This window comes from Cucurbita pepo, chromosome LG17, assembly GCF_002806865.2.
Source record: "Cucurbita pepo subsp. pepo cultivar mu-cu-16 chromosome LG17, ASM280686v2, whole genome shotgun sequence".
NCBI lineage: Eukaryota > Viridiplantae > Streptophyta > Magnoliopsida > Cucurbitales > Cucurbitaceae > Cucurbita > Cucurbita pepo.
The window spans coordinates 6,355,552-6,371,461 of NC_036654.1; the positions used below are offsets into that span (position 1 = coordinate 6,355,552).

At 33.8% G+C, this 15,910-nt stretch overlaps 2 protein-coding genes across 7 annotated transcripts; one reads left to right on the plus strand and one right to left on the minus strand.

Moving 5' to 3' along the window:
* Window positions 1-63: 63 nt before the first annotated feature.
* LOC111778133 lies at window positions 64-3,867 on the plus strand. 3 transcript variants are annotated; one of them, XR_002812495.1, is made up of 5 exons: window positions 64-322; window positions 630-745; window positions 2,293-2,618; window positions 2,713-2,779; window positions 3,259-3,867. XR_002812495.1 is itself a non-coding variant. In XM_023657798.1 (4 exons), exons 1-3 carry the CDS (start codon window positions 157-159, stop codon window positions 2,584-2,586), a joined length of 576 nt encoding a protein of 191 aa, XP_023513566.1. In that variant the 5' UTR covers window positions 64-156; the 3' UTR covers window positions 2,587-2,618; window positions 2,713-3,867. The 3 variants fall into 3 exon arrangements, 1 of the variants encoding a protein (XP_023513566.1); XR_002812496.1 differs by having other exon boundaries at window positions 3,362-3,867; XM_023657798.1 differs by having other exon boundaries at window positions 2,713-3,867.
* Window positions 3,868-4,451: 584 nt separating this feature from the next.
* LOC111778546 (protein TRANSPORT INHIBITOR RESPONSE 1-like) lies at window positions 4,452-8,812 on the minus strand. Of its 4 annotated transcripts, none has more exons than XR_002812566.1 (4): window positions 8,096-8,812; window positions 6,606-7,098; window positions 5,619-6,491; window positions 4,452-4,878 (listed from the first exon to the last, which is right to left on the minus strand). XR_002812566.1 is itself a non-coding variant. In XM_023658441.1 (3 exons), exons 1-3 carry the CDS (start codon window positions 8,557-8,559, stop codon window positions 5,694-5,696), a joined length of 1,755 nt encoding a protein of 584 aa, XP_023514209.1. In that variant the 5' UTR covers window positions 8,560-8,812; the 3' UTR covers window positions 4,457-5,693. The 4 variants fall into 4 exon arrangements, 1 of the variants encoding a protein (XP_023514209.1); XR_002812564.1 differs by having other exon boundaries at window positions 4,454-4,878; window positions 5,342-6,491; XR_002812565.1 differs by having other exon boundaries at window positions 4,457-5,513.
* Window positions 8,813-15,910: the final 7,098 nt, after the last annotated feature.

The following is a 15,910-nucleotide window of genomic DNA, read 5'->3' on the forward strand; positions in this document are numbered from 1 at the left end:
GCGTTGTTATTGGATATTCAAGAAAACTTATTTGACTATTGACCGCAGGGAATCTCTACCGTACCTTCTCTCATCTGTTTCCTCTTCCTTCTCTGTGTTTTTGCCCTAATTGTTTTCAGTTTCAATCAATCTCTCTGCAAAATTTTCTTTCCAACGATGAAGAACCGAGCTGGAAAAGACGAAGAACAGACTTGCTCGAAATCGAAGTTCATGAAGGCCAATAAACACAAGAACATGAAACGATTGGGAGGGAAGGGCCCTTCGCCCCAGGCGTTCGCGAATGCGAAATCAACTACTGATTACTATAATCCAGCTTTGATAAGTATGATTCTTCTAAAATTTTTACTTCTCTCTCTTCATGGCTTTTTAGTTTTTTTTCACTGCCACTCGTTGATGATTCTGTTAGATCTAGGTTTTGGGCTTTTGCTTACTTGTTAAAAGGGGTTCGAGTTTTGTTGTAAATCTAATATTTGTGTGGAGTTCAAAAATTGGGGGAATACAATGCAATATCGTGTTTAATGGCATGGTTTAGGGAATTGGATATTTCAGATTGAAGCTATGTGAATTTCTTTTGGTGATAGAATAGGTTATGAATTTTGATGGTATTTGTTTGTGTATCTTTTGTTCAGAAAAGCAAAGAGAGTTCTATAAGAATGCTAAACATGTCAACAAGTATAAGAAGTTGGTAAAGCATCAGAATAATCAGAATGAGAGGCCATCTAGCTCAACTCTTGGACTTGTCGAGGTATGTTGTTATCTATTATCCTAAGATTTCAATTATGTTCGTTAACCTTCATTGATTGGTAAGTCTTGTGTTCTTGAGATATATATATATATATTTTTAATCCGAATGAAAAAATGTTTCAAAAGATATCTCTCGCCACTGGCAGATATATTATCCTCCTTAAGAGAGAGGTTTCCACACCCTTATAAAGAATGTTTCATTCCCCTTTCCAACTAATGTGGGACCTCACAATCCACCCTCCTCTGGGACACAACATCCTTGCTGACACACCGCAAGAATGTTTCGTTCCCCTTTCCAACTAATGTGGGATCTCACAATCCACCCTCCTTTGGGACACAGCATCCTCACTGGCACACCGCCCGGTGTCTAAGAATGTTTCATTCCCCTTTCCAACCAAAGTGAGATCTCACAATCCACCCTCTTTGGGACCCAGCATCCTCGTTGGCACACCGTCTGGTGTCTGGTTCTCTGATGCCATTTGTAACGGCCCAAGCCCATTGTTAGCAGATATTGTCTTCTTTGGGCTTTCCCTTTCGGGCTTCCCCTCAAAGTTTTCACACCCTTATAGAGAATATTTCGTTTTCTCCTCTAACCGATGTGGATCTCACATATTGTTTCAATTTGTCCTATAGAGAAAGATGGGAGTTTTGTTTCATTTTGGTTATGGAAGTTATTTCAGGTCACTACTTGTTTTGCCGTTCCATTCTTGTTATCGAGAGAGAGAGAGAGAGGCTTTGTTTCTTTTTGTTTGTTGAAGTTATTTCTGGTGCCTCTGTCACTATTTGTTGATTGTGATTCCGATAGACATTGAAACTGATGAGCATCTGTTTATTCCAATTCTTGTTATTGAGAAAAACTGGTGTCACGCCTCGTTCAGGTCATGCCTTTTTGTTGCCTCTTGCCTTAAGGCGATTAAGAGTCGAGTAATTCAAAGTTTGTCGTATCCTTTTATTGTGTATTAAATTTATAGTTTCTATTGGTGCAAATCCAATCATCTCAATTTTTAATTTTAGATGAGAAAGAATTCCCTATCGGTAACAAATGTTTATCCATTAAGTAGAGGAAATTCTATTTAACAGAAGGATTATGACCTTATTCTTCCCAGAATGGATTAAGGGGGTTAGTTGCCCAACTAATCTTCATAATTAAATACCGTTACTGTATAGGTAGATACAGATCTCGTTGGAAAAGACCAATTACTAGCTAATTCATGGGTGGGTGTGAGAGGGTGAAGTATGATGAAATAAAAGAAGGAGCTTAATTGAAGAGAGTTTTGAACAAGGAACCTAGATAACCTAAACCCACCTGAATATTCCATAGTTACGATTGTTTTATTGAAAGGATTTACTATGAGAGCAATTAGATTGGATATTCAAGGTATCTCAATTCAGTCCAACCCAACTTATAAACTCCTCCATCCATCACTATTTGTTGATCATTGAACCCAACGAGCATCTGTTTTCATTCCATTCTTGTTATGAAAAGAATCTGCTGTATATAGCACATCACGTGCTTGCTCAAACTACTGTTCTTGCTGGTTCTTAAAGGGTGAAAATGAAATGAAATTCGAGAATCAGACGAATGGAAGACGTGGGAACGAAAGGAATAAAGGCGTACCTAGTCTCCAGGGACTGTATGAGAGAAAGCATCAAGAGAAAGAGAAAGCAAGAAAGGAGAAAGAAGCCATTATTGCTGCAAAAAAGGAAGAACGAGAAAGAGCTAAAGCTAGAAGAAACTCCACGAGGGAGAAAATGTTCAAAAGGACACAAAAAGGGCAGCCAGTTATGAAGTACCGAATTGAGCATCTTTTGGAGACCATTGGCGCCTCAGTGAACCACTGAGGACTTTGTGAAACAAAATTTTGTTCGCTTTAGTATGTATATTTCCCTTGTACCTTCTAGTTTGCTTCATTTTATAATCAAATTCTAAGGATTCATGGAAATGATACACGTGCCGTCGATTTGTAGGTGTTTTTTATGGCGTTCATCAACGTGTAGGAGAGGGGAGACTCAAATTTTGATCCCTTCATATAAGGTATATGTCTTAACTAATTGAATTATGCTTAGTTTATCTAAAGTTAGGTGTTGAAACTCGACGAATATCTGAACTAGTTAGGTGGCATTCAATACTATCCATTAGATTCTTTAACAATCTCGTAACCAAGAATCTAAGTTTCATAGGACAGGACATGGTTTACTTTGATTACCAAGTACTCCCTTTATCATGCATAGATAGATCTACATACACACAGACACAAATTGTTCGAATGTTTGAGATGCACCAATCACGAGCAAGTTCCAATAGAATTGGAATGACATGTTCGGGATGAAAAAACTCAGCATCTCATCGACTCCCTTTATCATGCATAGATAGATCTACATACACATAAACACAAATTGTTTGAATGTTCGAGATGCACCAATCACGAGCAAGTTCCAATAGAATTGGAATGGCATGTTCGGGATGAAAAAATTCAGCATCGCATCGACTAGCCAACATTATAATATCCACAGAATTCAATTCAGCATCACAAGACGGTTTTATTCAAGAAGGAATGGGTAAATTCTAAATGAAACCGTTCATCCTCTAAGATTATCCAACATATTACAATTACAGTATTAAAGATGATTCTCAAGGTGAATCTACAAACAAAGATTTATACTGTACAAGAATCGAACTTGGAAGCTTCGGGACGATTCGATCGGAGTCGAATCTCAAGGCCAACGACACAGTACATAAGCTCGGCGTGGTTGAGGCTGGCAGATGACCATGAGGGTGAGAGCTATAACAATAGCCAGCAGAAGTCCCATAAGATTCAATCCATCGGCATCACCAGTTGAGCAACAATGCTTCCCCATCAGATTTACAGAGCAAAAAAACCAGTTTCCTTCCCAATTAGAAGTCTCAAAATTGAGCCCTCTTGAACCCTTTCCTCCGGTCAATATAAAGTGTCTCAAGTCAAGTCTTTGTGTTAAGTCTTTATAAAGGTCTTTGATTCTTCTCCCTGTACTTAATGCGGCAGTTGGGTGGTTTTTATTTCTTCAGATTAGTGAAAGGACAAAAATGTAAAAATGTCACTTTTTTTCGTCGGGACCCCAATTCATGTTACATTTAATAGCGTAGAGTCGGGTCCATTTTACATGAAAATATTCTAAAGTCTACCGGAGAAAGAATCATTGAAGTTTTGCACCTAAATATCGTATTTTGGTAGTTATATTTTCGAATAACTTTAACAGTAATAATGTGTTTAATATTTCACGAGATATTATCATAATTTCACAAAAATAAATCATCATAATATTTTAACCCAAATTTATGGCTATATTTCAAAATTTTAGTAAGTGAAGTGTTTGATAATAAGATCAGAGAAAAATAATAAATAATAAATCGATCAAAATAACCATACTTTAGAAGCACGAGAAGTTGAAGAAATATTTTAAAAGTACGAACAAAATTTAAAAGTAAACGACCCAAGATAGAAGTTTCGAGGATATATATCAAAATAAAACAAAGTTGAGAGCGTAAAAGCTATAATAACATTAAAAACACATTTTAAATAACACTAATATAATCATTTAGATAGGAATATATATATATTTTATATATATAAATATATATATATATATAAATATAGATATATATATGAAGAAGTAAAAAAGAAGAAGGAAAAAAATGGAGAATGAAGAAGAAGAAGAAGAAGAAGAAGAAGAAGAAGGGCAACGTGTGGGGCATATCATCAACCAATAAATCTGTCTGCAAATTGACAAACCACAAACCCACTTTTTCACAGAAACAGATTCGTCTCTTTGACCTGCTTTTTCCTTTTTCCTATTCCTTTTTTCTTTTTCTTCTTCATCACATTGCATAAATCTGCTCTGCTCTGATCTGTGCTCTGTCTCTGTTGAGTTACTTTCACTCTGCAGCAACTCACACCAATTCCTCTCTCTCTCTCTCTCTCTCTCTCTCTCTCTCTCTCTCTCTCTCCTCTTTCTCTTTTTCTCTCTCTTCTTCTGCTCTGGCAGGCTCTCATCAGACCAATTAATAAAAGCACTTAAACATGGAGTTGCAGGCTTTAAGTACTCTGTTTGTTTTTGTTTTTGGTCATCTCCTCAGGTGTTCTTCCTTCTTCTGCCCTGCTAAGTATAGAAACCCATCAATCAACAAGAATAATAAACAAAGTACCCAACAGGGAAAACAATAAAAAAGCTTCCAATCTCTCTACTGCCTGGCTCCACATTCGATAAAGCCTTCTTTCTCTCTCCCACTACTACACTTCCCAACTATTCTCTTGCTTCTTCCTCTCATACTTTTGAAACAGATCCTTAATTCTCAACACAAATCAGTTCTGTTCTACACAAATCAGCTCGTTTACTGAAATTCTCAAGTGGGTCAGTCTGAGTTTCAAGTTTCTCTAAGACTATGTTTCCATGTAATCTAATCTTAACAGCAGATTGCAGAGGACGATGCATCAAAGGATTAGTCGGTATCACATTCGTCGACAGAATAATGAACGAGAAAGCCATTGAGAAACCAGAATGGATTTAGGACAAGAACTAAGTTCAGTTGAAATCTGAAATGAATGTCTAATGAACATACAAGCAAAAGATTCTGCCCATAGTATGCGTGGTGACTGCGAATTCGGGTACAGTACAATGAAGTTTTGAAGAAACTTTGATATCTTTATTGATCACTTAATGCTTGTCTGTCTATCCATCCCCCCACAGCTCAGGTAAAGTATAAAATGAATGGCAATGGAGTTCCTCTGCCTCTGTAAGTGTACCTCGCTCCATTTAAATTAGAGCTGCAAGTTATGTTATTGACACAGAGAACTACATTAGGAGTGTACTGAATAGAGCATATAAAGGTCATGTACCTACTACCATCTCCATTCCCATTATGTGAGCTTCACTTGCTAGGCTTTGACACTGGGTTGTTGACAGTTGTTGCATCAAGTAAGCCTTGGAGAAGCATCTCCATCCATTGTCCACACGAAACCAGGCATGTCTAAGCGACACCCAGCAACACTCCGGTATATATAAAGTTTTTCCACGGGACAACTTTCGGGCCTTATATTTGGGGGACCCCTCTCGTCTATAACTTCGACATTAAGTTTGGGAAACTTCTGAGCTAACAATTTGCATGCTCCAAAACTCACCAAGCAAGAAGACATCCAAAGGGATCGCATTGTCTCGAGCTTTGCAGCATTCGCCAAAAGAGCTTTGTCACCGAAAGGACAGTCCCTAATCTCCAGCTTGCGAAGACTATCACATCCGGACAACACATGATGAAGTGCTAAATCAGTATCTCCAGCAAATGCCACAGATAGCATCTCTAGCTTCTTGCCATAATTCCCAATGTACTCAAAGCATCTATCTGTAAGAAGGCCAGAGAGGGAAAAACGTTGGAGATCCTTGCAATGCTCAACAATGGCACCAAAGCCCACGTCAAGCGGCTGATTTGTGAGGTAATCAGGAGTTCGTGGCTCCATAATACAGAGACGAAATCGTGTCATGTTTGGTCGATTTCTGGCAATGGTCACTAAGGCAGCATTTGTCATTTGACGACAGAAGTACAGAACGGATTGGAGCTTTGGGCAACCTTCAGAAACAGAGACAAGACCCTGTTCTGTCAAGGACACATTTGGTTCTGGACCATATGGTTCAGATGGAAACACTCTTAATTCTCGAAGATCCTTGCAAGTATCTGCAAGGGCTTCAAGGCCAGAATCTTCAATGTAATCCAGCACCTGCAGTCACAGTGCATCTTGAACTAAGACCATTTACAAAGATTGAAGCTAAACATAGCACTATGTTGAAGGGAAATGCACTATTAGAAGGAGAAAAAAAGGATAAGGAAATACCCAAAGCTTCTGCAAATTATGGCATTGACTTATAAGCTTGGTAAGATCGTCACTTTGAATTGTTGCATAGCTCAAGTTCAAGGATGTTAGCCTAGAGCAAGTGGGATAAACGGAAGGAAGGTATGCAGGAACCACATCCCAAAATCCAGATAAACTTTTCAATTCTGTGCAGCTTGTGAATGCTGTTGTTAAGTTCGAAAAAACATCAGATCTCAAGTCCGCTGTGTAGCATCCAGCACCAAACTCAACTAGCTGTGGTGCGCGACGAAGTAGGTTGGGATGCCTATCAAGGGGAACAGGACGATTGAGCCACAGTGTCCGTAAGTTTGGACACCTATCCACGAGACGCTCCAATGCAGAAATACTCACCTCAGACGCCAAACAGGCAATATTGAGGGATACAAGTGACGTATATTTATCAGGAAAATGGCTGAGCCAATGTCCACTCAGATCTTCCACATCACTCTCTCGTAAGTCCAACACTTTCAAATTCCTGGATCAGCCAACAACCATCCGTATAAATACAAGGAACAAAGACTTCAAAAGCTGAAAGAAAACACACTAACGCACAAGAAAAACCCACGCCTTCAATGATAAGGAGACCATAGAAAAAATAAAAACCCTTAACCTATGTGTCACCCACCACTCAATTCCCATAAGCTTAACAGGAAAAGAAAACCATGTCGCCTTGTGCACTATCAAAATCATTCGCTTGACAAATAGTAGTCCCCAACCCAACAACCAACTTGTAAGCCACAATGATAAATGAGATACTGATCTTCGAAATCAATAAATTTAAGCTGGAAGATTCACAAGTCAAAGAAAAAAACGAGACAATGCAGCCAAATTGAACACTTGGCACAAAGACACCAGCTAGAAATTCTTTTTATTAACCTTAGATCTTCAAGAAAGAGAAAACAAAACTCAAGTTCAAAGCAGAATTTAAGTTCAAGGAAGCTCGAGACAAACTAGATCAGACTAATATCCTCGACAATCACTGTGTACCCAAGCAAAACAGGGTTATGGTTCGGTAAGAAAAGACAGCAAGCGAACCAGACTGATGGATCCCATATCCGAAAGAAAGTAACAGCTTATCCTCCACAACATCCCTCCGAACCCCACGCCAGTCCCCCAAAAAATGGAAAGAACAAGAAGAATAAATGGCTATATCTACTCATAAAAGACATTTGAAGCCTACTGCGAATAGAAGACCTCGAAAGTTCCCAGTGAGCTAACTTTGAGCTCAGCATAGCTCAATGGTGCTTGCTCATCCCACCCAAAATAACATTCCACAAGATATGAAATTCTGTACAAAAGAAAAGAGAATCCAACAAGAGCAAACCAAGAAAAAGAACAAAAGATTAAACTGTCACAAGACGTGGTACACTCTCTCATTCACAATGTTCACTCTAACCTTGTTTCCCCATTTCCCACACTCGCAAAGCCCTCACAACGGAAGCCAAAAACAAGAGAACCAAAGAGCCACAAACCTGCAATTGGCAGCAATGGCCGCAAGCCCATCAGTACTGAACCCTTCACAAGTCATCAACACAAGAACCTTAAAATTCTTAAAAGACTTGGAAATGAGCTCCAAGCTCTCATCCGTTACCACCATTCGCTTCAACTTGATCTCCTCCAGCAAAGGATACGCAGAAGCCATAGCCACGATCCAAGGATGAACATACCCACCCCAACCATCAGGCACCAAACTAAAATCCGCAAAGTGCGGCTTCCCCTTCAACTCCACAGATCTCACCTCCGGAAACCTCCTGATTACAATCTGAGGACTCACCGCATAACAGTTCCCAACAAAAATCCTCTTCCTACACCACCTCTCAATCTCATACCACGACTTACACACCATCGAGATCGAGTTCCTATCCTTATGACACTGTATAAACGAAAACACATGCTCCAACACATCCTCCTGAAACGTACTCGCCATTCTCAGCATCTCAAAAACACAACAAAAAAATTAGCCCTAATTTCTCCTCCCCTTCCTCACCAAGAAGAATGTCGCAGCTCTTTAAACCAGCTCAAAGCTCCTCACAACTCTCCACAGATTCGCAACAACAATATAACAACAAAACAGAGTTCCTTAGATCTGAGACGCCATTGACGGACCTTCAAAGAGAATCAGAGAGAGAAAGAGAGAGAGAGAGGATAAGGTCTTTCCCTTTTTTTCTTTTTTTTTCCCTTTTCTTTTTCTTTTAAATTCATGGGGTTTAAATTAATGGTGGACTAGTGAGGTAAAGAGTTTAACCACAGTTAAATAGTGGCGGGCAGTATGGAAGGGCAGGAGGAGAGATATTCATCGACGAACAACAGAGAGCCACGTGTTAAATAGAAGAATAGAACCGTCAGATCAATCAGAAATCTTATCCTATGGCGGAAAAAGAGTGGCTGCAGAAAAATACGATAATTTAACGATACGATATATTGAAGATATATCGGGAGATGGGGAGAAGAATGGGTTTTGATAAAGTGTTACGTTGACGTACCAAAAGGAGGAGTCGAGTGTGCGGGGGGAAGGAATCTAATGATTCCGATTGCACGGCTGGATCTGAGAGATGTGGGCTCCACACACGATAACCGGGCAACAATTTTACTTTTCTACCCTTTTTACCCCCAATAATCTAATAATTTTAAATATTTATGAAATTAATAAAACAAATGGCTACCTTCTATTTTACCATAATATTTTCTAGGGATAATTAATAATTAATTGGGATGATCTTATGTGAACTCTGGTATCATGACATCAGGACCGTCCAATCATGTGCCAATTGACTGTTTCGTTTCATTGATCATCACTTCATTAAATATTTATATCTAAAAATAATAATAATAATTGGTTTTTTTAGGAGATAATAATAATTGAATCCATAATTTTATAAAACTTTTTACCTATTATTAAATAAATTAACCTCACCCAAAATAAAATTACCCAAGTAAAATTTATTTAACTCCAAGATAAAATTGGTAACTTTTAATTTTTTTAATATTTTTTAATTATTTTATTCTCAAAATCATTCTTATTTAGTAGATGGTTTCCACGATTAATTTTGAAAATTAAAAGTTATATAAAATTTTAAAAAACTCATTTATATATATATATATATATATATATATATTTTTGGTATAAAAATTTATTTAAAAATGTAGAATTAAATATTAAATTAATTTTGAATAATTAAAAAAAATGCAAATTGGGACCCAAATAGCCACCTATCTATATAATTTTGTCATCTCTTACCCCAAATTAAAAATAAAATAAATAAAATATCCAAATTATCATATAATTCATGAGAATTGATTTTAATTTAATTACGAAAAAGCCCACTCGTTACATCTCAATCAAAGCCCCCTTTCCCTTACCCTCTTTTCCCGCGTAGTACGGACATAATGGTAATTTCGTAGATTTCGAGGCCTACAAATGGACAAAATAAAATTAAATATATATTTTTTTTGGGGTTTAAATTTACTTTTCTTTTTCTTTTTCTTTTTCTCTTTCACAGTTAACAGATAATAAAGCGAAAAAAAGATCGCCAATAGTTACTGCAACGAGCAGGCGAGGGATACCCGAAATGACGAAAACGCCCTGGACACATGGGCGGAGATGGAGGGCATTTTAGTCCATGGGAGAAAAGGACATGTATTATGGAGCTGTGATGGTTCAGCATGGAGTGCATGGACCTGTCCCTTTTATGTCCAAAAGCCGAGGGCTTCCAATGGACGGTGGAGATTGAGTTTGGTTCGAAAGAGAGATCTTGGCCGTTGGATTTCATCTTGGTGGGCGTCTTTATCGATGGCTACCCCGAAGCCTTGTCGCTATCTTNCTTTAAATTCTTCTTTTCATTCTTTTTTATCTTCTTTTCATTTTCATTTTCTTTTTAATTTTATCTTTTTTTTCATTCTTCTTTCCATCATATTTTTTTTTTAATTATATTTATTTTCTTTTATTTTTAATTTTCACGGTTTCAAATAATATAATAAAATTATGTATTTTTCCTTTTTCCTTGTACATTTAATTTAGTACCAACATAATTTATTTCAACTACTCAACTGCCAAATTTAATTATTTTTCTTTACTTTATGACATTGACAATTAAGATTCTATAGCTATCAATAATAATGAAAATTTAAACATTGTCGTATCCCGACCTTTCTAGAGGTCATATATGGGCCCGTTATTTTGTCATTGATTTATAATATATTTCAAAATAATTTTAAAATAGTTAAAATCACTTTTTAAATATAATTTTATTTATTTTATTTATTTCGTAACTAATTATTATAATATATTTAGTAATATTTTTTAAATTTTTTTTTACAATTTTAAGGGTATTTTAATTTTTATTTAAAAATTATAATAGTATTTGTTAATTTATTTAAAAATTAATAATAATAAATTAAGAATTAATTTTGAGTGAGTTGGCATACGCGTAGGGTTGAATAGTTAATTAGTTTATAAAAAACCGTGATTAAGATTTAAATTACGATAATTTAAAGAATAAATGAAATTTAAAACAAATTAAATTGAAATTAATTAACATCCCCACGCATGGTTTCTCCGGGAATCTCTCTTACGCTCGAGTGCAGAAGATTACTTAAAAAAAATTAAAATTAAAATGTTTTTTTAATTAGGTAAACTAAATAAATTATCAATAAATAGCTAAATATTTAATTAGGTGTATTAATTAACCAATTTTCTAATTTTGTTTGTATTCTTTTATAAAAATAACCTCTGGGATTCCTTTTACACGGATTACTTCAAAGTTGGCTCAAAAATTATAAACAAAATTCAATTATTTATCACAATTTTAAATTTAAATTAAATAAATAAATAAGGATAAAATAATAAAATAATCACAAATTTCAAAACAAAATTTTATTTTAGCTTAATTTAACAAAAAATATATATATAGAAATTAAAAAAAATGATATCGACTTAGCTCATCTTGATATAGATATGGCTGAAATTACAGATAAAGGTCACAAAACGTTAATTCTTCTTTATAACTTAGCGTTTAGGGAGACTATGAATGTTTGATTAATCCACCACATGGTGCTGCGAAAGTTATCTTATTTATAATTAAATAAATTACAAGAATATGGAAATAGTAATAAATGGAAATAACTGGAAAAGATACTATGGTAATAAGACAAATATCAGATATTTATAAAGNATTGGAGTCTCTTTCCTTAATGGGACTTCCTTTTGTGGGTCTTTTTTATGCCCTTAAATTCTTTCAAAAAAAAATTTTTTTTTTTTTTTTTTTTTTTTGTAAATACATAAATTTTAATTAAAGTTTTAAATCTGTATTTCACATTAAATTAAATGTTAAAAAATTTATTAAATAATTTTTAAATTATAGAATATGCAAGAATTTACTAAAAAATAATAAATAATAAAAGATTAAATTAATGGAATTAATATAATAGTGTTGCATTGGTGGATGTGGTGTAATAATAAGATTTAATAATGGATGACTTTGTAATAATTTTTTTTTTTTTTTAATTATTATTATTTTTAAAAAAAATTGTACGAAAGGTTGGGTTTGATTTGAAAGTTTGAGAGCTGCTTGCACGTGAAGTGGTATGTCCAATGCCCAAGGCTTTGAATTATACATTTAATTAGTGGAATTAATTGCTAATTAATTTATGCCAACTCCAAGGTTTTAATTATACTATATAGTCTTATAATTTGAATGAATTTTATATACGTAGGGATATTTTAGTCATTTATTCGTCTGGCTCTTATCTAGGTCAACTCGTTTTCTTTGAAACATACTGTCGATCCAATAAAATTTAACTACGGATATCCACCACGACTATGATAACTTCAGGACTCGTCACTCGTTTGTACGTAAGTTTTCCCGACTTTGTTTTTAGATTTATTTGAAAGGTCTGGTAACATTACGGTAGTACGAGTACTGTTCTCGAGTGTGCTTAATGATGGTAGTATGAGTACTGTTCTCGTTTGTTTGTTTCGTACTTCAACATTTTTTTATGAATGATGTGGTGTCCCGAGGATTTGAACTTTGTTTCTATAAGTTTTTAAAAATTAACGCTTTTGGTCCTTGAGATTTCAAAAATAACATGTTTAGTCCTCAGAGTTTATTTTCAATTTATAATTTGTCCCTAAAGTTCGAAACTGATTTCGAGCTAGTCGTGGAAGTTTGAAATTGATTTCTAACCGATCCTTAAATATTGAAAAATATACATAATGTGAGAGTCTCACATTGGTTGGGGAGGAAAACGAAACACCATTTATAAAGGTGTAGAAACCTTTCCTTAGCAGACGTGTTTTAAAGCTTTGAGGGAAAGCCCAAAAAGGACAAGATTTGCTAGCAGTGGGTCTGGCCCGATACAAAATGGTATCAGAGCTAGACACCAGACTATGTGCCAGCAAGGAGACCCTTCCCCGAAGGGGGGTAGACACGAGACAGTGTGCTAGTAAGGACGCTGGCCCCCAAAGGGGGTGGATTTGGCGGGGGTCCCACATTGATTGGAGAAAGGAAAGAGTGTCAGCAAGGACGCTGGGCCCCGAAGGGGGAGTGGATCGTGAGAGTCCTACATTGGTTGGGGAGGAGAACGAGACACCATTTAAAAGGGTGTGAAAACCTTCCCCTAGCAGATACGTTTTAAAGCATTAAGGGGAAGCCCGAAAGAAAAGCCCAAAGAAGACAATTTCTGCTAGCGGTGGGAAACCTTGAGCTCATATTGGTCATGGGTTGAGGACGGGAATTGAATTCTCTGAAACCTAATTTACCGTTGCTTTGACTGTTAAATATAACCAATTACAACAGTCATCAATCCATTGTATCAGGGGAACGAAACATGAAACATTTTTTATAAGCGTGTGGAAACCTCTCCACAGTAGTCGCGTTTTAAAACCATGAGGCTAACGATAATACATAACAGGTAAAAAAACGGACAATATTTGCTCCACAGTAGTCACATTTTAAAACTGTGAGGTTGATGACAATACATAACAGGTCAAGACAGACAATATCTGCAAGCGGTGAGCTTAGACCGTTACAAAACGTATATTTTAACCTAAAAAATTATCGAGCCACTAGATAGAGGAGAGAGAAAATGACCGGTAAACCCTAAGTTCTATTAAAATAGATATGAGATTGGTTTATAAAGTGTGGACCACCAAAACTTTATTAGATTGAAAAAGACTTCTAAACAAATATATATATATATATATATATATATATATATACATATATATATATATACTAATAATCAATTATCCATGAATATACCAAATATCTTATGATTTGACACTTACCCTTATAATTATTATATTTCCCCTTTCCCCCCTTAAAAAACCCACCGTCTTTCAAAACTTTTTGTTTAATTACAAATCGTGCCCATTTTTGTGCCCATATTGATATTTACCAACTCTTGAAGCCCAAAGAGCAAAAATAAATCTAAAGCGAGAGTTTGCAAATTAGTCCTTATATGAAAATAATAATGATTGGATTTTCCTCAATGAATAATACATTATTAATATAACAAAATCTTTAATTTTTGTCATCAATTAAAAGCGTTTATTTTTGTTATTTTTCTCTCAAATTATTATTATTATTATTATTATTTATCTTTTATTTATGCCAACAAATATATTAAAAAATTATAAATGTTTTAAATCAAATTTTAGTATTTTAAAACAATTTTTTTTAAATATTTATGATTTCGACTTGCTTTCAAATTCATTTACGACTTTTTTTTATTAAAATTATGAAAACGTCCATAAAATTACTTTAATTAATGTAAACACCTCATTATTTCTCTCGGTCGTGTCAGATAAAATTTCATATATTAAAAAAAAAAAGTTTATATAAGAAAACAATTATAAACTTTTAGTGACATTAACTCAAATTAAATTAAAAAAATGAATATTTATCAAAATATTATTACAGAAGATTAAAGAATATTTAATAATAAATTATAGTTTATCATATATATTATATTTGATATTTTATTATAAGACAAATATCTAATATTTGCCTTGGATAGTATCTTTCCTTTTATTGTTATTTCCATTTATTACTGTAATTTATTTGATTATAAATAAGATTCTTACCTAACATTATTCTTTAAAATAAACATAATCCAAACGAGCATACTAATCACAATCATATCTGTTTTAGACGGACTTTTGGTCCAAAATTTTTAATGTTTTTACTCTAAAATACTTTTAAAATATTTTTTAAAAATGGTAAAATTTATATATATATATATTAATAAGCAAAATTAAAAAAGAAAAAGAGATGAAAAGTAAGATTTGAATTGCTTTAAATTGAGTAGAATTATTATTATTATATATAAAAAAAAAAGGTAAAATTATTATTATTATTATTATTATTATTTTGGCGTTTAGGGAGGCCCTAGAATGATAGGGTCTATAGTTCGTAGGGGAGGTGGCTATAAAAAATATTAAAAAAAAAGACTGACAACCTCTTCTGTCCAATCAAAATCTTTTCACTCCCGCTTTTCCTCCCTCATTCTTCAACTCTTTATTTATTTTTTTTTATTTCTTTTATTTATTCTCATTTTTTAATTATTATTTTAAAACTCATAATATTTATAATTTAGTAAAAAAAATTATTTTCTAATATAATTTTTATTAAAAAACTGTAAGGATGGAAATGTAATATAAAAAAAATTAATATTATAACATAAATAAATGGGTTGCAGTTTATTTATTTACTTATTATTTATTGGTAAGGTTAAAAATAAGAAAATAAAAAAAAAATGGAATTTTCATGGAATTGGCAATATTTTTAACCTAATTTGGGTGCAATTAAATGGTGTCGGTGACACGTGGCGAAGTGGGTTTGGGTCAACCATTATAAAAGGGCAGTTTTACCAAACTTTTGGTGCCTCCATTGTTATTTCAAATTGTGCTTCTGCATGTTGTGCTATTAAATTTTTAAAATTATATATATATAAACTTATTTTTTACAGCTGGGTTTTAATTATTATTATTATTATTATATTTGTTTGTGGAAAAATAAAATATTCGTATTTTAAAATATATGAAATTATAATATATATTTTTTTTTTTTATTAATTAACTTTTTGTGCATGGGTGGTCTCATTTTGGCCGTCTTATTTTGACTATTTTTATATTTAATGAGTGAGACGTTTTTGTGAATTAACTTGATTTTTTTTTTTAATTGTAAAAATACCATATTTCTTAACTAATATTTTTAATATTTCATATTTGAATTTAATTTTTATTTGATCGTTAAATTTATAAAAATTCATCGTAGTTAACTTGTCAG

What these genes read in the sequence shown, in the direction of transcription:
- LOC111778133 (XM_023657798.1), top strand. Translation starts at nt 157, where the DNA reads ATGAAGAACCGAGCTGGAAAAGACGAAGAACAGACTTGCTCGAAATCG. An exon ending in CTATAATCCAGCTTTGATAA is followed by an intron (nt 323 to 629) that starts GTATGATTCTTC and finishes TCTTTTGTTCAG; the next exon opens with AAAAGCAAAGAGAGTTCTAT. An exon ending in CAACTCTTGGACTTGTCGAG is followed by an intron (nt 746 to 2,292) that starts GTATGTTGTTAT and finishes TGGTTCTTAAAG; the next exon opens with GGTGAAAATGAAATGAAATT.
- LOC111778546 (XM_023658441.1), bottom strand. Translation starts at nt 8,559, where the DNA reads ATGCTGAGAATGGCGAGTACGTTTCAGGAGGATGTGTTGGAGCATGTG. An exon ending in GCCATTGCTGCCAATTGCAG is followed by an intron (nt 7,099 to 8,095) that starts GTTTGTGGCTCT and finishes TGGCTGATCCAG; the next exon opens with GAATTTGAAAGTGTTGGACT. An exon ending in ATAATTTGCAGAAGCTTTGG is followed by an intron (nt 6,492 to 6,605) that starts GTATTTCCTTAT and finishes CTGTGACTGCAG; the next exon opens with GTGCTGGATTACATTGAAGA.